General features: G+C 44.8%; 6 protein-coding genes across 24 annotated transcripts; 5 read left to right on the top strand and 1 right to left on the bottom strand.

Moving 5' to 3' along the window:
* Positions 1–176: 176 nt before the first annotated feature.
* Positions 177–2,131, top strand: LOC122612894 (solute carrier family 25 member 35). Its single transcript, XM_043786764.1, has 3 exons — positions 177–624; positions 691–826; positions 1,276–2,131. Exons 1-3 carry the CDS (start codon positions 377–379, stop codon positions 1,801–1,803), a joined length of 912 nt encoding a protein of 303 aa, XP_043642699.1. The 5' UTR covers positions 177–376; the 3' UTR covers positions 1,804–2,131.
* Positions 2,132–2,219: 88 nt separating this feature from the next.
* LOC122612893 (solute carrier family 25 member 35) lies at positions 2,220–3,533 on the top strand. Of its 3 annotated transcripts, none has more exons than XR_006325654.1 (4): positions 2,220–2,469; positions 2,535–2,670; positions 2,778–3,368; positions 3,442–3,533. XR_006325654.1 is itself a non-coding variant. In XM_043786763.1 (4 exons), the coding sequence occupies exons 1-4, from the start codon at positions 2,222–2,224 to the stop codon at positions 3,370–3,372; spliced, it is 900 nt and encodes a 299-aa protein (XP_043642698.1). In that variant the 5' UTR covers positions 2,220–2,221; the 3' UTR covers positions 3,373–3,523. The 3 variants fall into 3 exon arrangements, 2 of the variants coding, with proteins under 2 accessions (XP_043642698.1, XP_043642697.1); XM_043786763.1 differs by having other exon boundaries at positions 2,778–3,289; positions 3,369–3,523; XM_043786762.1 differs by having other exon boundaries at positions 2,778–3,523.
* A 280-nt stretch (positions 3,534–3,813) lies between these two features.
* Positions 3,814–5,206, top strand: LOC122612301 (solute carrier family 25 member 35). The gene is made up of 3 exons (XM_043785814.1): positions 3,814–4,126; positions 4,447–4,582; positions 4,636–5,206. The coding sequence occupies exons 1-3, from the start codon at positions 3,879–3,881 to the stop codon at positions 5,173–5,175; spliced, it is 924 nt and encodes a 307-aa protein (XP_043641749.1). The 5' UTR covers positions 3,814–3,878; the 3' UTR covers positions 5,176–5,206.
* Positions 5,207–5,546: 340 nt separating this feature from the next.
* Positions 5,547–7,962, top strand: LOC122612302 (receptor expression-enhancing protein 5). Of its 3 annotated transcripts, none has more exons than XM_043785815.1 (4): positions 5,547–5,791; positions 7,330–7,562; positions 7,623–7,722; positions 7,786–7,962. In XM_043785815.1, exons 1-4 carry the CDS (start codon positions 5,641–5,643, stop codon positions 7,845–7,847), a joined length of 546 nt encoding a protein of 181 aa, XP_043641750.1. In that variant the 5' UTR covers positions 5,547–5,640; the 3' UTR covers positions 7,848–7,962. The 3 variants fall into 3 exon arrangements, with proteins under 3 accessions (XP_043641750.1, XP_043641751.1, XP_043641753.1); XM_043785816.1 differs by lacking the exon at positions 5,547–5,791 and adding an exon at positions 6,305–6,514; XM_043785818.1 differs by lacking the exon at positions 5,547–5,791 and adding an exon at positions 7,128–7,269.
* Positions 7,963–8,021: 59 nt separating this feature from the next.
* On the bottom strand, positions 8,022–8,636 carry LOC122612303 (probable 28S ribosomal protein S16, mitochondrial). Its single transcript, XM_043785819.1, has 2 exons — positions 8,408–8,636; positions 8,022–8,342 (listed from the first exon to the last, which is right to left on the bottom strand). The coding sequence occupies exons 1-2, from the start codon at positions 8,522–8,524 to the stop codon at positions 8,070–8,072; spliced, it is 390 nt and encodes a 129-aa protein (XP_043641754.1). The 5' UTR covers positions 8,525–8,636; the 3' UTR covers positions 8,022–8,069.
* Positions 8,637–8,750: 114 nt separating this feature from the next.
* LOC122612298 (zinc finger protein 436) lies at positions 8,751–17,443 on the top strand. 15 transcript variants are annotated; one of them, XR_006325608.1, is made up of 13 exons: positions 8,752–9,601; positions 11,337–11,470; positions 11,548–11,627; positions 12,104–12,406; positions 12,811–12,947; positions 13,024–13,126; positions 13,198–13,522; positions 13,588–13,752; positions 13,815–13,962; positions 14,033–14,175; positions 14,233–14,845; positions 15,302–15,687; positions 16,067–16,207. XR_006325608.1 is itself a non-coding variant. In XM_043785800.1 (12 exons), exons 1-12 carry the CDS (start codon positions 9,476–9,478, stop codon positions 16,229–16,231), a joined length of 2,505 nt encoding a protein of 834 aa, XP_043641735.1. In that variant the 5' UTR covers positions 8,751–9,475; the 3' UTR covers positions 16,232–17,443. The 15 variants fall into 15 exon arrangements, 13 of the variants coding, with proteins under 13 accessions (XP_043641735.1, XP_043641742.1, XP_043641741.1 ...); XR_006325607.1 differs by having other exon boundaries at positions 12,751–12,947; positions 13,024–13,129; positions 14,030–14,175; XM_043785800.1 differs by lacking the exon at positions 15,302–15,687 and having other exon boundaries at positions 8,751–9,601; positions 12,751–12,947; positions 13,024–13,129; positions 16,067–17,443.
* Positions 17,444–18,080: the final 637 nt, after the last annotated feature.

Raw genomic sequence — 18,080 nt, 5'->3', positions numbered from 1 at the left:
GTCAAACATATAAATCACAGTGATTTCTTCGCCGTACCGTTACTAACGTTCTAAAACCTATTTTCCCTGAAATTTAAATTTACCATGCAGTATTATTTATTTTATTCTTAGCTCTTTAACGTAAAGCAGAATAACACTATTTTAATTTCGCGACAGTGTGGCAACTCCACTGCAACTAAGTTATATTGCTCGCCAAATTTATATTATATTTGTATAACGGGCGAGGAGAGCACACTAGTGCCAGCTAATCGCGGCGGAGAATTATGAAATACACGGTACATACGCAACGTGCGGCTTCTTAGAGCCACAGAGATTCCGCAGCAGGCGGCAAAACAGTTTCTAGTCAACTACTATCCTCAACGGAACTCGTGATTACATGGCTACATCGGATTTTGTTCTGGGCGGCCTAGCCTCCGTGGGTGCCACCTTCTTCACCAATCCGATCGAGGTGATCAAGACTCGGATCCAGCTCCAGGGCGAGTTGGCGGCGCGGGGCACGTATGTGGAGCCCTACAAAGGAATTGTCCATGCCTTTGTCACGGTGGCCAAAAACGATGGCGTTCTGGGACTCCAGAAGGGCCTTGCACCGGCGTTGTACTTTCAGTTCATCATCAATTCCTTCCGGTGGGGACTACACATTACCAATGCTTTTATATTTATTAATCATTAGCTCAAATTTGCATTCGCCAGACTCAGCATTTATTCGGAGGCAATGGAGAGGAGGTGGATGCACAACCGAAGTGGCGAGGTGTCCTACGGACTGGGACTCATGTGGGGCGCCATCGGCGGCGTCGTGGGCTCCTACTGCTCCAGCCCATTTTTTCTGGTATGCCAATAGTGGGGACGTTGCGGGAGGTTACATAAACAAATAGCTTATCTAAATGAGCCGCGTGCTCATCAACATTATGGACCTTTCATAGATAAGAGCCTCTATTGGCAACTGTCTATCAGTATCTAAAGATTAGTGTTTCAAGATATCCAGGCAGAAGTATCATACTTCCAAATATTCCATTTTCTCTGCCTGTCTATGGTTTGACATCGCTTATTACTTTATGACATAACTAATTTATTTTTAGCAAATATCTACATTTTTAAAATCTAAAAGCGGAAAAAACCATTGCTAAATTGCATATCACAATCAATTAACAAGTATATTTTATTGTTCGTACCGATTAAGACCATTCGATTTTTTTGATTTCATCCTCAATTTCGAATTTTCCTTTTATGTACTAAGGTTACTAAATCATTATCTATGTTCCTTTCTTTTGCATCCAGATCAAAACTCAGCTGCAGTCTCAAGCTGCCAAGCAAATCGCAGTGGGCTACCAGCATGCGCACACTTCAATGAGCGATGCCCTGCGTCAAATCTACGCCAAGAATGGAGTACGAGGACTCTGGAGAGGATCTGTGGCCGCATTGCCCAGGGCGGCTTTGGGATCAGGTGCCCAAATAGCCACCTTTGGCAAGACCAAAGCCCTGTTGGTGGAGTACGATCTGGTGACGCAGCCCACGTTGAACTCCTTCGCATCTGGCTTGATAGCGGGATCCATTATGTCGGTGGCCATAACGCCGCCAGATGTAATTACCACGCGTCTGTACAACCAGGGCGTGGACGCCGAGGGACGCGGTCTTCTTTATCGCGGCTGGCTTGACTGCTTTGTGAAAATCCTGCGATCGGAGGGCGTCTATGGTATGTACAAGGGCTTCTGGGCCAACTACCTGCGCATTGCCCCCCACTCAACACTCGTACTGCTCTTCTTTGACGAGCTCATCGCCGTACGCACAAAGTATAGTAATCAATGACCCCAAAGATCACTGGCTAGGTAGCATTAATTTAAGTACAAACTTGTTAAAATATTTTCTAATACCCGCAAATATACACTTTCTTTTTTATTGTTAAGCCACGTTCAGATAAACAAAATTTAATGTATGTAAGTTGTCGCATAATTTGTTTGCCTAAATCTGGCTTTAGTCTGTAGCTCGTAGCTAAAAGTCCTAGTTCCAATCTCTTAGATTAGCAAAGCCCCAGAACCATCTTGTGCCTTCAGTAGTGTAATTTAAGAGCTGTTCCTGTGGCCATTAACCGTGCAATACTTTTGTGAAATAAACCAGTTAGGCTGTTACATTTTAACACATATTGTTCTCAAGTCTTAAGCACCTGCTTATCGCAAGTGTAGCGTTAGTGATCACTAGATTGTGATACAGAACGGACGTCTCATTGATGGCTACGTCGGATTTTGTGCTGGGTGGCGTGGCTGCCATGGGAGCTGGTGTCTTCACCAATCCCGTGGAGGTGATCAAAACACGCATCCAGCTTCAGGGAGAGCTGGCCGCCCGAGGATCGCATGCTCAGCCATACAAGAGTGTCTTCCAGGCCTTTGTGACTGTGGCCAAAAACGATGGAATTCTTGGCCTGCAGAAAGGATTGGCTCCTGCCCTATGCTTTCAGTTTGTAATAAACTCGTTTCGGTAGGTACAAGTGGTAATCCAAATGAGTTGTCCAATATTATTCTTTGCATGTGTTCTATCCACAGATTGAGTATATACACCCATGCCGTAGACAAGGGTTGGGTCCACAACAGCAAAGGCGAGATCTCCTTTGCAAAGGGCATGTTCTGGGGCGCCTTGGGCGGCGTTGTGGGTTCCTATTGTGCCAGTCCTTTCTTCCTGGTAAGCGATTATGTAAATCAAACATTGGAGGTGTCTGCTTTGGCGAACATTTGACAATGTCTAGCTCAGATAAGATAAGATTGCTGATAGCTACATTTCCATTTCAGATCAAGACGCAACTTCAGGCACAGGCAGCCAAACAGATCGCCGTTGGTTATCAGCATCAGCACGCCTCGATGAGCGATGCGATTAGGAAGATATACCGGAAGAATGGCGTCTTTGGACTCTGGCGAGGATCTTTGGCCAATGTGAGCCGAGCCACTGTTGCCTCCGCCGTTCAAATCGCAGTTTTTGGCCAAGCTAAGAGTCTTTTGAAGGAAAACGGAGTGGTAACTCATCCCACAATCCTATCCTTCTGCTCTGGCCTAGCCGCTGGTTCATTTGTGTCGCTGGCAATCACTCCCTTGGATGTGATTACCACTCGTCTCTACAATCAGGGAGTTGATGCCCAAGGTCGGGGCATTTACTACAGGAGCTGGTTGGACTGTCTGCTGAAGATCCTAAGGTCGGAGGGGGTATATGGGTTGTACAAGGGCTTTTGGCCCATCTACCTGAGGAGTGCTCCATATTCCACCTTGGTGCTTTTGTTCTTTGATGAACTGATTGCCCTGAGGGAAAAGTACGATCTTCACTACTAAGGCCAATTTCTTAAAAGCTTTTACTTATTATGACCTTTTGTTTTCATTCGTTTACTCTAGGTAGTTATGTACATTCTAGACTCCCTTGTTGCATATTATCATTCAAAATATTCCAAATCTATGTATTTGCTAGAAAAGACAGATCCTGCAGTCAAAAATCCCAACCTAAATTTAAGCCAATGAAGAGGGTAAGTAAAGATTAAGAAAAGGTTTATGCGGAAATAAAAAATCGATCTTTTCAACAAATGTAAATAGTATTATTTTTTGTCTAAAGGCGAATCAAGAACAATCCTGAAAGTCCGCAAACTATCGATACTATCGATCAAAATTGATATCCAATTAATTTCAAAAATTATTATTACAAAATATATTGAAATATTATAATATACTACATTAAAAAGTATTTAAATTAGTCAAATTAATCCAATTAACCTCCATTAGTTTAGAAATGAGAAGTACTAATTCGATAAATGTAATAATCGGTGGTTTTACAACTCTGGCGACAACTATCTATTTATGTCAACAAAATGATAACGTAAGATCAACTATTTCCAAAGTTGAGTTGAAAGGATGACCAAGTCTGATTTTGTGCTGGGTGGGGTGGCGGCGATGAATGCGGTGGTGCTCACCAATCCCATCGATGTGGTCAAGACGCGAATGCAGCTCCAGGGAGAGCTGGCGGCCCGAGGAACCTATGTGGAGCCCTACAGGAATATTGCCCAGGCCATGTGGCAGATAGCCCGCAACGACGGACTCCTTGCATTGGAGAAGGGTCTTGCTCCGGCACTGTGTTACCAATTTGTCCTCAACTCGGTCAGGCAAGTGCTACGGTCGTTGTCATATGTATGCATTGTAATGGACATTCATTTCCAACCATAAACATCTAAATCATTTAATGAATATTCTTACTATGTATATTAGAGGGAGTTTTAAACCAATTATTTATAAGTGACCATGAAATTATGCAATGCCAAGTAATGTAAGGTGTTACTTTCCAGTCTCCCGAAATAATGATAAATGCACGCTTATCTTATCTACCATTGCCGCGTAATAAACATTTTAAATAAGTCGTTACTTTTACCCTTAAAAATAGTTAATTTAAGCAAAATGCATTGTAAATACCCTTTCCTAACGATAGGCTAAGTGTTTATTCGAACGCATTGGAGCTGGGATACTTGCAGAATGAGGATGGCTCCATATCCTTCTACAAGGGCATGTTCTTTGGAGCTCTGGGCGGCTGTACGGGGACCTATTTCGCCAGTCCCTTCTACATGGTGAGTACTATTACATCGCCTAGAACTTGTTATCTGATTTGTTTCCATTGTAGATAAAGGCCCAACAGCATGCCCAGGCTGTTCAGTCCATTGCCGTGGGATTTCAGCACAAGCACACCTCGATGATAGATGCCCTGCAGCACATTTACCGGACCAATGGCATTGCAGGATTCTGGCGCGCAGCTCTACCTAGCCTGAACCGAACGTTGGTTGCCTCCAGTGTCCAGATCGGCACCTTTCCAAAGGCCAAGGCATTTCTGAAGGATAATGGGTGGGTCAGCCATCCGGTTCTCCTCTCTTTCTGTGCCGGCTTAACGTCGGGGACCTTTGTGTCGGTGGCCAATTCACCCCTTGACGTGGTCACCACTAGGATGTACAATCAGCCAGTGGATGAAAAGGGCCGTGGACTCATGTACAAAGGCCTGATAGATTGCTTTACTAGGATCGTTAAAACCGAAGGATTACATGGGATGTACAAGGGTTTCTGGCCCATCTACTTTCGTAGCGCTCCTCACACCACATTGACATTTGTGTTTTTTGAAAAGTTGCTCTATCTGCGTGATCATTATGTTTACCCCCAGCACAAAAACTGAACAGTCTAGTCTCGAAAGCCGAAAGATACCTGTAAGTCTGTAATGAACTGACTTTAAACAAATAATAAAATTGTTTTTTTTTAAACTATTTTATCACTTCCTTGAAATACAGGTCAACTGCTATTAGATTCTCTCTTATGTCCGTCGTTGCATTACATTTTAATCTTTTTTAAAAAAATTTAAATTAGTCATAAATTAAAGTAGCTAGAAACAAGAAATGTTTTTGGTATCTACAAATATTTATTGTAAAAAACCAACTTAAAGTTAAAAGGCGACCGAATTGCAATTTTAGTATGACCTGTCCATATCGATAGGCGGCGATAGATTCGAAAAATACCGCCACCCGACTACGATGAACGATGGGCCCCGATAGGCGCAAACAACTATCGACTGGCATCTGGAAAGTCGGCGGCGTCGCATATTTTTAATTGACAACTAGATATATTCAAATACAATTTGTGGAAAATGGCCGCGCAGGTAACTCAGGTGCAGCAGTTCTTGAACGGCTACAAGGAGGACGTGAGCCGATCACTGCGGGACGCGTCCAAGCCGTGGACCAAACTCTTCAATACCGTGGAGGAGAAGACCGGCGTGGACAGGGTCAATATTTTCGTTGGTGAGTGCGGGTTATCCTGGCGACGTCATCGCACGTCCTTCGCTGAACCAGCGCCCCAATGAGACCCCCATGTGACCTCCTGCTAGTTGACTGCGTAACCAGTGAGATTCGCCTAGAGATGCAGTGGAATATTTCGGGATACTTATAAATAGCAACCTGTTATATATAGCCATGTTATGTGGCTGAATCGGGATGGAGGGGGCTTATTCGCGGCCAGGTGACCAATTAGAGAATTAATCAGACGCCTTAAACGCCAAAGCCCAATTAAATAGTGTGTCTGTTTTATCACCAAGCGCCTCCAACTAATACACCTCAGTTTTTGAGCATGTGATGTGTGCGTGTAAGAGGCTACGTAGACAGCTGGCGATGTGTGCGTCTGTTATCCACAAAAGTTTCATGTTTTGTGCTTTTCTTTGTTTACTTCAACACATTTTTCGCAGTACGCGGTGAGCAATACATCTCGCGCATTCCATTGCCACATTATCTAAACGATCTGGAGAAAGTCCAGCTCGGCGGGGTCAAAAGGTCTGAATTATTGAGACGTGGCGGTGTCGACACACGTGTAGCAAATCTACTCACTCACCTGTGTGCGTTGGTAGAGCTTTAAGTTCGTTCGGTGCTCGCCGGAGTTACCGATGTGGCTCTGGGATTATATTATGCTAATCAGACAGCGACAGGAGACGAGGCGCAATGTCAGAGTTCCCCTGGTTTACCTCGGCACAGGTGAGAAAGCGGTCATAATGGCAAAAGGAGGCATTTTTTAAAGCCAAAGTCTATGTACTCTTGCAATCATGATAGACGTTGATTCATCATTCAAAAATTTGGCCTCATTAGCTGTTAAAAATTTGGGGTTTGTATTTGTGTAAACAAACTTATGCATATTAAGGAACAGTCATTTATGGAGAATTCGTACCCATTGTGATAATTAATACACATGAACTGCGGTTTTTGTGGTTGGTAATAGAACCCATCTTTGTGCAATCTTGTAGCGCAAATTAAAGTACCCTCTGCTAGGGTATAAATATAATTAGCCGCCATCGAGCATGAATGACATCATAAATTTATGGCAAACCAACAGGCCGTAGTCTGCTCATCTGGGTGGGCAAAATGCAACTGGCCGGGATCAGAAGCAGGTCGAGACATCTACTGACAACAGCTAAGGGTTTATAATTAGCCAATGGCATGGGGCGGTTTAGGAACCCCAGGGATCCACGAAGGGGCGCCCTTGAAAGGCGCAGAAGTACCTGGCATTATGCCCTTCGAATAGTTAGTCTGGTAGCTGAAGCGTGTAAGTCTAAAATCCCTATAATCGCCCTGCGCCTTGTAGAACCGCTCCTGCCTTGGAGCTGCTTATAGCCAAAGGGAAAATGCGCCACTAGGGCAATATCAATTGACCAACTAGACGGCAAACATGGCAGTCGAGGAATTCGAGAGCAAAATAATCCAGCTTTTCGTAGAGAACGCCCTCCTGCGCTTCGGTAGAGCTCCAGCAGCGACTTAAAGCTATTTACTATTAAGGTATTTTATATTGTCAATAGGTGCTGTTGGTCTCTGCGCCTTGTACCTGATCTTTGGCTGGGGCGCCCAGCTACTGTGCAACATCATTGGGGTTCTGTACCCTGCATACATTTCCATCCATGCTATCGAGTCCAGCACAAAGCAGGACGACACCAAGTGGCTGATCTACTGGGTCACGTTTGGCATCTTCACCGTGATTGAATTCTTTTCGAGTCTGCTAACTTCGGTGATTCCCTTCTACTGGCTGCTGAAGGTGAGTTTTGAATACCCTACACATAAGGTTCCTATTTTAAATGGTTTGCTTTACATGTAGTGTGCTTTCCTCATCTGGTGCATGCTGCCCACGGAACAGAATGGTTCTACCATCATCTACCGCAAGCTGGTGCGACCCTACTTCCTGAAACATCACGAATGTGAGTAAATTCACATCTTAGATATTATAATTTTGCTAAAAGCGGATCTATTTTCACCAACAGCTGTCGACAGGATCATTGATGATGGCATTAAGAAGGCCGCTGGTGTGCTGAAGCACGACTAGGACGCGAATGCTTCGTCGTCCGCCCGCTGCTCGCTTATCCATGCATTTGGTTTAGGGCCTGGAAACCAACCTCACCTCGTATTGGTTACGTTTTGCAATAAATTTTAATTCTGTATTCATTTTGTTGTTGATAAGAGCACCACTGTTCGCTGAACCAGAAGAAATCTCCGTTTGTTAAACGTAAAAACGAAAAGGAGGCTTTTTATTGAGGAACAGCTATCATTAAGCGGTTGATTCCGCCTTTTCTGACGCGGCCTCCGCTTCGGCAGCTGCTCTTCGGTTCCGCCAGGCGGTCATGTAGGTGCGCGGGTGGATGGGCAGCAGTCCGGCAATTCCCAGGAGTTCTGCAGCCGGCGTCGACAAGTGGGCACCTTTGCCCAGCCAATAGCGGATTCTTTCCGTGTTAAGGGCCACCAATCGTTCGTTGTAATCGTTAGGCAGGGGGTCAAAGGAGCCAACCTGCTCGATGACAGGCTGGTGCTGGTTCTTACGCCGCTAAACCGCAAAATAAAGTTTATAATTTAAAGTTGTAACTATTTTAATGGGCTAAAAGTACACACTTCCATGACGACAATGTGATAAAACGGCCGGTTGGAGCAGCCCAGGCGGACGAATCGAATGATTTTGGCCGACTTGGCATAGAAGCGGCCAATGCCACTGGCTGCTGATAGTGACATCTCAAGATTTTATATATCTAATGCAAGTTTTGGTACAAAATAAGGATTCAATCAGAAAATGTGAATTGTTATGCAAAGCATGACCGTTGTGGGAACTTTGAAAAATACCACGCCATTGGGTCACACTGTGTATATGCGCTGCCAGCGTTGCCACACCCTACCGCCTTTGACAGACAGTTGTCGCGCCTCGACAACCCTGGCCCGCGCACACACAAGATGGCGTCAGAGAACGAGAAGCACGAACACTAAGGAATTTGTTCAGTGGTGTCTGTGTCTGTGAATTATATTGAAGGAAAAAGAGTGTTTTGTTTATAAATTTAATTGCAAAAACTGCACATCGTCACACGGGGCGCGTGCACACACATCGGCGCACACGCACACCCACGCCCAGGCGACACGCAAAACGCAAAACCGAGTGTGTGTTATCAATGGAGTGTGTGTTCCCCAACGCCAAGTGAATTTTTTTCGTTGAGACCGAGGGACGGAAAAAAATGGCGCCCGCAGCCAGAGCAACTTGACTTTCTTTTCGGTCTATATACAAGTTGTTCGCCCCCGTCTCGTCGTCGGCGAGCGAATGCGGTGATTTTATTTCGATTTCGTCGCAGTGCGATATATCCCCAAGAAGAAACCTAACGAATATTGATGATAAAGTGCTTGTGGGACCCCCCCAAACGTATTTGAATTTGTTGTGTACATTTTGGCTTCGAACACAGCCGCAAAAATACCATTACCAATTTCCACTTACTACTACTAGAGAGGAGGCTAGTATTTTGTACGTGCTTTAGAATACATACATACATACCTACATATACCACAAGCAAGCGAGAAGTGCAATTACATTTGCGTTTGGAAATTTTGCGCTTTTTTCTCTTCCGTCCTCCCACCCAACAAAAAAAAATATCCCCGCTCCCCCCTCCTCTCTCTCTTTCTAAACCCGCATTGTGCTAAATAATGTGCGCCGCCCAGAATCCGCCGCCCTTCGGCTATACCTGGGGTTTTGCGGACAACGGCAACCGCGCCACCGAATCGGTACTGGAGATATCGCCCAACATCAACTATACGGTCAGCGGGGAGTCGGTGAGTCCAAAGTTATATCGCTATGAAACTGATAAACCCGTTGAAAGCTGCCAGGCTAAGGATATTTCGCCCCCTTGCCCCCCTCCAGGTGCGTGTGCTTGTGTGTGGGTGTTGGTGGTGCTGTTGCTGTTGCTTTCCCACACCGAATTGTGTTGTGGCCCACCAATGCATACACACAAACGCACACACGCACTGCGTTACACTCGCTCACGGACTCGCTCGCCTCACCAACACTCGCTGCTTTCGGCAACGAACTGTGTATGTATACGGCCCGAATGGCATTCACGTATACGGTATACGTGGAAAACGAGTGACTGCGACTGTGACATACAGACTTACGTACATGTACAACGTATATATGCATACGCCATACGCTTTATGTAACTGCGTTGTCATGCGAATATACGAATATGTACGAATGTATGTATGTTTATATGGGGGGAATGGAGCGAGTGTGTTAGAATTCTTTTACCATACATCCATACGGGTTTTTTTCGTTTCCATTTCATTCGTAAACATTCATAATTTGGTATTTGTAAAACGAATGCGTATACAATTGGCTCTGTGTGCAGAGAAATTCCCAAAATACAACACGCGCACCTGGCGAGCAAGTAAATAAATAAATAGCTACAATTCCCTCCCACAGCCAAATCAGAGCAATTAATTAGCGGGAAGGTCGTGAAATTTTCAAAAGTCTGGCAGCTGGCAAAGGCAATCGATGCTAATCGATATTTTTCTAGGCTATTCATATATCGCTAACCTAATTTAAGTTCTATTAATAATTATGGCTTATCCATAGGTTTTGTTGCCTTTTTTTCGAGACCAATAATTTTTGTTGTGCAATTGACAGGAGAAATTGTGTTTGTTGTTTTTATTTTATTTTTGCGGGCACTTACACAATGGCAAACAGCGGCGAATTCGCCGCACTTGCGCGCCCGATATCTCCGCATGTGTGCGTCAGTGCCGAATTCGCCGCGCTTACTGCTCTGTTTGTGTGTGTATGTATGCACGCACACACGACGAGAAATGACGTGTGCTCCTCAGTGTGCGTTTGGTGTCGTGCGTGTGTTTTGATTACTTTTGCCTCACCATTTTGGCGCCCATTACACACACTCTCATGCCACGATGTCCAATTGCACTCACACACACACAGAGTGAAAAAGGCGCGCTTTTTGCGAACATCCCCTTCTGCTCTCAGCGCCCGCCTCCCCCCTCGCTCAGTGTTTATCATCTGTTGCCGCACTGCTGGCTGCGCAGGTGTAGCGTGGAGTTATTGGCGGTTATTATCAATCAGAGCGAAAACAAAAGACAACCACTTCGTTAATAGAGAAGCACCAAGCGCCAACTCGAATCACAGTCTGCAGATCTCAGCATAGCGAGTGGCGACTGTACTAGCTCCTAAGTTCAAGTTCCCAAAATAAGCGGTTCATGAAGGTCAATCCATTCAGAAGTTTGAGCAAAACAATAAACCTGCCACAAGTTTACTTCAACCTCATTTAAATGATTTGTTTGAAGCTATGTAGGAAATTTTTGTATGGAATTATTATGCTCTAGGCACAATGTAAATGAACCGCAATTCCAAGAACCACGTGTAAACTAAACGCTTTATGTTTTCTTGTTTGAAGGAACATTTAACTTAGTTTCTATCCTCGCAAGCTTTTTCAGTTTATTCAGTTATAAACCCTTACCTTTATATTACGGCAACCAGCATGAATACTAAAAGTCTTTGTTCCAGATGCCCTATCTATTATCGACGGATGGATTAGCAGTTCAAAAGGATGTCAAAGGGCTCACAGCTGGCGGCAAAAATAATGTTGTTCGTCGCATGTTTGTCGTAAACGATCCATCATTTCCGCCTGGAACACAAAGGTGCGTTGGCACTCCAGCTGCCCAAAGAAAACCCGAATGTATCCCCAATTCTATATCCTTCTGTGTATCCCTTGCAGAGTTATCACTGCCGGAGGAGCATCGACGGTGGTCAAGAAGCAGGACAACAATCAGCAGGTCCTAAGCCTCGACAAGAACTGTAAGTGGATCGATTCAAGACGAATCAGAAACCATCGATTCGATTCAGTGTTGCACGCATTGCTGTTACTGTGTTGTGATTATCTATATATTTTGGGTTTTCTGTTAATCGATTGTTTTTCTCTCTCTACTCCCGTTTATTTATTTAATTTATTTATTTTTTTTAATTCTCGCTCGATCTCGCTCGCCCTTGAATTCAACCCGAAAAACCGAACCCGAAACCGAAACCCAAAATCCACCATTCCTTCAATAAATCCCATTGTGCTTGTGTGTATGCCCGTTTTGCTATTGCACCCGTTCCATCACCGACCCACCGATCATCTCGCTAACTGCACCGCACCAAAACTACAACATTACCATCTCACCATATAACACCACACACACAACACCTCATCACTTGGCGGGCGGCGGGCGCGGGCTGATCGAACCAACTCCAACCGAAATGAAACGTATCAACCCATCGAATTGAAACAACAGATCTGCTGGTGGATCCGGCCACGGCCGCAGCAGCTGCAGCCGCTGCTGGTGGGGATTCGGGTCTCGCCCACCACCATACGTTGACCAACGGCAGCATTGTTGATGCAAAGACCGGACAGACGGTGCTGACCGCCGGATCTGCGGCGGCCAAGTCGCACTTCAGCTCGATCGGAGCACTGCATCTCACGCAAGAGGAGTGCAACGAGATCCTGATCAAGCGCGCTATCGCTGCCGGCCACCATCAGACGCACACGATCACCGCTGCCGACGGATCCCATCACCATGCGTCCGGCGGGACACCAAGTAAGCATCTCAAATCTGTGTTTGTTACCCCTGCTCCAGTCCCTCCTGCCACCTACTCCTCCACACACTACACACTACGATTTGATCCCCAATTGAAGTAAATCCCACCGGAAAATACCCGGCATATTGTTACATTCTCGGTTCCGGTTGCTTTTACCTGGTTGCGTGGTTACGTTGTAATCATAGTTTTTGCCATTGTTTAGTTCGTCTAACGTTGTTTTAAGTTTGATTAACCCAATTGAACCCAACTAGTTTGATTTTGCATATTCAGTTTGTTCGGATCTTTGATTTTTTTCCTTTGTTTCTTCTCTATTTTTTTTGTATCTTCCTTTGAATTCCATTTGGCTTTTGTTCCGTTGGCGGTGCAACAACACTCTTAGGTGACATACTTCCTGGTATTTCAGTTCAAGTACAGAAAGTTATACAAGGACTGGAGGATAACGAGGACTCGCAAGGCGAAGCACCCAACTTGAAGTTGGAGCCAGGCACATTAGAGTTGTCCCCTAAGACCGAACTACAGGAATCAATGCATTTCAGCGAAGTAAGCCAAATTCTTTGGACGACATTTAACTTAATGATAAGTGTGGTATATTAATGCGTTGTCCATTTCATTTTAGACGGACGCCACCATCAAGAAGGAACGCCCGTACAGTTGCGACGAGTGCGGCAAGTCCTTTCTGCTCAAGCACCATTTGACAACCCACGCACGCGTACACACAGGTGGTTGTTCTTGTTCCTGGCAGAATACCCGCAGCTATTGAGCAGGCCTAATCATTTCGTTTACCCCACAGGTGAACGCCCCCACATCTGCACCCATTGCGGCAAGAGCTTCGCGCACAAGCACTGTCTCAACACTCACCTGCTGCTCCACTCCACGGAGAGACCTTATCAGTGCCAGGAGTGCAAGAAGAGCTTCACCCTCAAGCACCATCTGTTGACCCATTCGCGCGTCCACAGCCGAGAGCGACCGTTCGTCTGCCAGGAGTGCGGACGCGCATTTCCGCTTAAGCGACACCTGGTCACGCACAGCAAGTTCCACGCCGGCGAACGACCGTATGTCTGCGAAGAATGTGGTGAGAGCTTTGCGCAGGAAAACCACTTGATTATGCACTCGCGGTAAGTTGACTTTAAAATGCTATCTATGATTTTATAATTTACTGTTGATTGTTTTTCCGACACAGCTTCCACGGTTCATTGAATCCATTTGTTTGCGCCGAATGCGGAGCTTCATTTCCACGAAAGTTCCAATTGGTTAACCACGGACGTATTCACGGCAAGATTCCCCATTCGTGCACTGTATGCGGCAAAGAGTTTCTACAAAAGCGAACGCTAGTTTCCCACATGAGGTGAGAAAAGAGAGAGCATTCTTATTATTAAATAATTCCAATTTAAATAATCTCTATTAAAGGCGGGTACATACCGGCGAACAGGCCCATCCCTGTGTCAGCTGTGGCGAGGGATTCCTCACCAAGGCCGAACTGCACCAGCATGTGAGGACGGCGCACAATGGCGTCAATCCTAACACGAGCAGTGCCACCATCATAGCAAATCAACAGGTTTGTAACATGAGCCTTTATTGTAAACTTAAAATAGAAATTGACTGATTTAAATTACAAACTCAAGCAGCTACAGCAGGCCCATCATCATCAGGCCGGACAGCAAACGCATCCGCAGACCATTACCGTGGTGAGCAATCCGGGTAACTCTACGTTACTGACTGTATCCACCACGGATGCCAATGGCGTGGCCCGACCGCAGTTTGTGTGCCGGTAAGTTGTGGCAATACAAGCGTTGGAACTACCTTAAACCTTGACATATCTTTGTAGCGAGTGCGGTAGCGCTTTCAACAGCCGAGAAGCCTTGGCACTTCACTTGCGCCTTCACACTGGCGACAAGAGCCTAATGACAGATCTGTGTGCCTTGACAGCCGCGCTGCCGGGTCACTTCTTGAGCACGGCTAGCCTGAATCCGGGCACCGTGGTCACGGCCAATCCGAATCTGGTGGGCCAGAGCCCTGTGCCAGTCCAGATCATATCGTCCACCGGTCAGGTGATGTCGCAGACCACGCTGGTGCAGGCCGCCAACTCGACCCATCCACAAGCCGTAGTCACCGCGGTGCCTACGATGCCCGTGCATGGCCAGCAGCAGCATCTGCAGCATGTGGCCCAACAGCAGCAGCAACAGCAACAACAGCAGCAACAACAGCATGTTGTCTCCGTGGCGCCGGCCAACAAACCGAAGTCGCATTTCTGCGCCAGCTGCGGTAAAGGATTCGCCGCCAAACACGGACTCATGCAGCACAATCGGCGACACCCGAACGGCGGCTGCACGGTGCGCACACACGTGTGCGAGTGCGGCAAGGCCTTCTTCCAGAAGAACCACCTGATGCTGCACCAGCGCCAGCATCTGGAGACGAAGCCAGCCATATCGCAGCAACAGGTATGCTAGACTCCAGTTTCAGTCCAGTGCCTCTCCGATAGCCCGAAAATCAGATAACCAGTTAACCCACATAACTCGATATCCCGTCAACCCCGGATCTGATCCGAACTGCTCCGTTCCGCTCTTTAATGCTTTGATTTACACTACTTAGTTAGAGTTAAGTCTAATTCTAGTTGGGAGTAAGTTAGGCGGTCCTAACGTTCATGTAAAATACTAAGCACTTAAACAATGTTATCAAATCATCAATAAACGATTCTTATTGGCATTCTTAAAAGGCTCTTGTCAGTCAGTCGGGAAGCGGCGAACAGATTTAGCGTACTCTAAGTTAAATGTCCCACCTGTTTTGCGTCTACTTTAATCAGCAATGCCCGCCCATTTATCCATCTATATATGTATCACTGAACCAATGAAACCAATCTGAAACATAATCGCATTACCTTTTCCAATACTTTGCAGCTTGTTGTACCAACTACTTCTTACTAAGAATTAAACGAAACAGAAAAACTGAAAAAAGATAAATAAAACCACAAATGAACATTAAAACGTAATCAAACGAAAACCAACTCGAGCGACATCCATTGGCACAAGCGCACCCTCACATGTTTGAACGTAAATCCAAACTCAGATGCGAAAGGTATTGGAGACTTTTGATCCATTCCGTTCGGATCTGTGGGAGATGTGTGTGTGTGCGGGTGTGTCTGCCTATGTGAAGGTGTGTCTGTCTATGCGTGTCTCTTACCAAATCTATAAATTAAAAGAAACCCATAACTCTGCAATGAATACAATCTAATCGTATAGTATCAAATCGAATTCCATTCAAAGGCCTCAGTTTGCGCGTTTAGGTGTGTATGACATATCCAAATTATCGCTAATTGTCTATAAGTGTTACTGTATATCATGATTTACGTATGTCTTTCGTTGTTTTTGCTGTTTAATTTGTTGTTTGTCGTATGCTTGAGATAAACGTAATTATAGTCGACTCTGCCTGCGTCTACCCTGTATCTTCCCTACAATCTTTACATTTTTGTGCATTCTTATTCTTATTCCCTATCTTCGAAGCGTGCAACGCGCTGCTTGTTCCCTCTTTGCCTGATCGTAATCTTTAGTTTAGTTGATATTTTTTCTGCATATATAGACGTCTAGTCTAGTTGAGAGGCTGACATGGCCGAAAGTCTTTTACTGGCCGAAGCTAAACCTCCATGTCCTTCCCCACTTTTACAGGAGGCCGCCGCCCAGCAGCAACTGGCGACTGCCAGCGAACAGCAGCAGGTGCAGGTGCAGATAATGCCTGATGGCCAGATTCACGGAAAGGTAATCAAGTACGAGATCTGCCGCAATGTGTTGCCGGAGGATCAGCAGGAGCAGGCGGACATGAGCGCGGAGTAGTTGAGATAAATTGTAAATACATGGGACGTGCAACAGCAACAACAGTAACACAAAAGTAGCAACAGCATCAGTAGCAACAGCATCAGCGCATAAAGAAACACCAGCACACTTGGACGTGGACAGGCAGATCCCTACCAGAGAGGTCATCGGAGTGGGGCGTATGCGTCGTAAGCGATTCCCTTAAATGTAATATTTTAGTTAGCCTTAGGTTAGCGGTTAAGTGATCGCATTGTACACATAAAAGTTAACTAGCGTTACAGACATGAACACACCTTATATAATATATATACAGACATATATAGGTTTACGTATAGAAAGTATCTGTTAATTTTTGCGATGCCTTGGTCGCATCTAAAACAACAACCTGTATGAGTTGCAAGTTTTAAAGCGTTACGTTCAATTGGTTTTACGCATTACACGAGTTTTAATAACACAACTTATACACAAACTTATATTCAAATAGACGAAAAATATTTATGCTTAAGTATAAACTGTATACATATTAACATGAAACATAGACGACTACGGATAGTACTAGACACTAGACACATGCGTTGCACTTGAATACGTAACCAGCTGCCCGAATCCGGACGTGGGTGTTTGCGTGGTCCTCCTCGTGGGCGTGCACTTGGGTCTGGCTATTCCTGCCCAGCATCGCGTTGGTGCAGCACTTTTCGAATGTACATACTGAAACCGGAGCTCGCTGCAAGCCCAAGCAAATGCAGAACAGGTCTAAAAGTGCGCAGACACTCCAGTTGGAGTCTGGGGTCTAAGGAATGTGGAGTAGGTGCCTGGCACAAAAACTAGCTAACACAGATAACCAACACGAGAGGCGAGAGAAATCTTTAACGTAGGTGACTGCAATTGTTTGACAACCCAAAAACAAAATCTAGCAAACGAGAAACTTAAAAATTATTCAATGCAAATAGAACACGAGAAGCAGCTAAAAAGAACAGACACTCTTATATCCGACCCACATCATCCAATGCACGCTTGGCGACGTATATCACACTGTAAAAAATCTACATTAAGTCTTAGGAGCGAGTTAAAAAGCTAAAAAGCAGACGGAACATAATTGGTAATTATCGTAATCGGATAAATGAAACAATAAATAATGAACCTACACTAAGCATATATTTTAATATGTAAGCCTTAAAGAAATAGAAAAGGAAAAATATGAATTATAATAAACAAACCAACGTGTAATTGCAATCATTGTTGCATTGTTAATGGACTGGACAATGTTCACGCTTCGAATACATTATAAGGGGATCTTATCTGCCATATTTTATTAACCCACCAAACAGTAATCATTTTTGTTTCTTTCCTTCGATAAGAACAGCGCCACATATCGTGCGATTTATAAACTTAGAAATGGCTTAGATATAAACCTTTTACCATTTTATCGTAAAATGAATGTAGTTTAATTTAAACCGAGTTCTCATAGTTTAAATAGAAGAGATCTGAATTGGTTGGACCTACGGTTTTGTCACGCACCGTATTGCCCAAGGAACTTTCTTTTGTCAAATATGAGTGAATGAACAACTTATTTATAGATTGGCTGATTAAACAAACAAACGCAAATATTTGCCATATTGACTGTGAGTCAACTCAATTGCAATTTCTCAGCAGCAAAATATTGAGGTACTTATGGAATGTTGAAAAGGAAGTATCTACAAAGTACAAAGCGAGTATGCAAATTTTGTAAAGTGCCAAGGCCAAAGTTAAGTCAGATAAGATAAAAGAAGTTGCCTAATTGTTTTGGCTAAGGGAAGCATTAGGCACTATTTCCGTAGGTGTCCCCAAATGGAAGTACAAATTAGATATATATGTATGTGTGAGAGTTTCT

The sequence above is a fragment of the Drosophila teissieri genome, chromosome 2R (genome assembly GCF_016746235.2).
Source record: "Drosophila teissieri strain GT53w chromosome 2R, Prin_Dtei_1.1, whole genome shotgun sequence".
Taxonomy (NCBI): domain Eukaryota; kingdom Metazoa; phylum Arthropoda; class Insecta; order Diptera; family Drosophilidae; genus Drosophila; species Drosophila teissieri.
Note: the sequence above shows the minus strand (reverse complement) of the source record. Positions and strands in the feature narration are given on the sequence as shown.

Bases quoted from the DNA above. Each gene is read 5' to 3' on its own strand.
- LOC122612894 (XM_043786764.1), top strand. From the start codon at position 377: ATGGCTACATCGGATTTTGTTCTGGGCGGCCTAGCCTCCGTGGGTGCC. The intron at 625-690 runs GTGGGGACTACA...TGCATTCGCCAG, and splicing joins TTCATCATCAATTCCTTCCG to ACTCAGCATTTATTCGGAGG. The intron at 827-1,275 runs GTATGCCAATAG...TTTTGCATCCAG, and splicing joins GCTCCAGCCCATTTTTTCTG to ATCAAAACTCAGCTGCAGTC.
- LOC122612893 (XM_043786762.1), top strand. From the start codon at position 2,222: ATGGCTACGTCGGATTTTGTGCTGGGTGGCGTGGCTGCCATGGGAGCT. The intron at 2,470-2,534 runs GTAGGTACAAGT...TTCTATCCACAG, and splicing joins TTTGTAATAAACTCGTTTCG to ATTGAGTATATACACCCATG. The intron at 2,671-2,777 runs GTAAGCGATTAT...TTTCCATTTCAG, and splicing joins GTGCCAGTCCTTTCTTCCTG to ATCAAGACGCAACTTCAGGC.
- LOC122612301 (XM_043785814.1), top strand. From the start codon at position 3,879: ATGACCAAGTCTGATTTTGTGCTGGGTGGGGTGGCGGCGATGAATGCG. The intron at 4,127-4,446 runs GCAAGTGCTACG...TCCTAACGATAG, and splicing joins TTTGTCCTCAACTCGGTCAG to GCTAAGTGTTTATTCGAACG. The intron at 4,583-4,635 runs GTGAGTACTATT...TTTCCATTGTAG, and splicing joins TCGCCAGTCCCTTCTACATG to ATAAAGGCCCAACAGCATGC.
- LOC122612302 (XM_043785815.1), top strand. From the start codon at position 5,641: ATGGCCGCGCAGGTAACTCAGGTGCAGCAGTTCTTGAACGGCTACAAG. The intron at 5,792-7,329 runs GTGAGTGCGGGT...TATTGTCAATAG, and splicing joins CAGGGTCAATATTTTCGTTG to GTGCTGTTGGTCTCTGCGCC. The intron at 7,723-7,785 runs GTGAGTAAATTC...TTTCACCAACAG, and splicing joins CTTCCTGAAACATCACGAAT to CTGTCGACAGGATCATTGAT.
- LOC122612303 (XM_043785819.1), bottom strand. From the start codon at position 8,524: ATGTCACTATCAGCAGCCAGTGGCATTGGCCGCTTCTATGCCAAGTCG. The intron at 8,343-8,407 runs GTGTGTACTTTT...TTTGCGGTTTAG, and splicing joins ATCACATTGTCGTCATGGAA to CGGCGTAAGAACCAGCACCA.
- LOC122612298 (XM_043785798.1), top strand. From the start codon at position 9,476: ATGTGCGCCGCCCAGAATCCGCCGCCCTTCGGCTATACCTGGGGTTTT. The intron at 9,602-11,336 runs GTGAGTCCAAAG...TCTTTGTTCCAG, and splicing joins ATACGGTCAGCGGGGAGTCG to ATGCCCTATCTATTATCGAC. The intron at 13,753-13,814 runs GTGAGAAAAGAG...TCTCTATTAAAG, and splicing joins ACGCTAGTTTCCCACATGAG to GCGGGTACATACCGGCGAAC.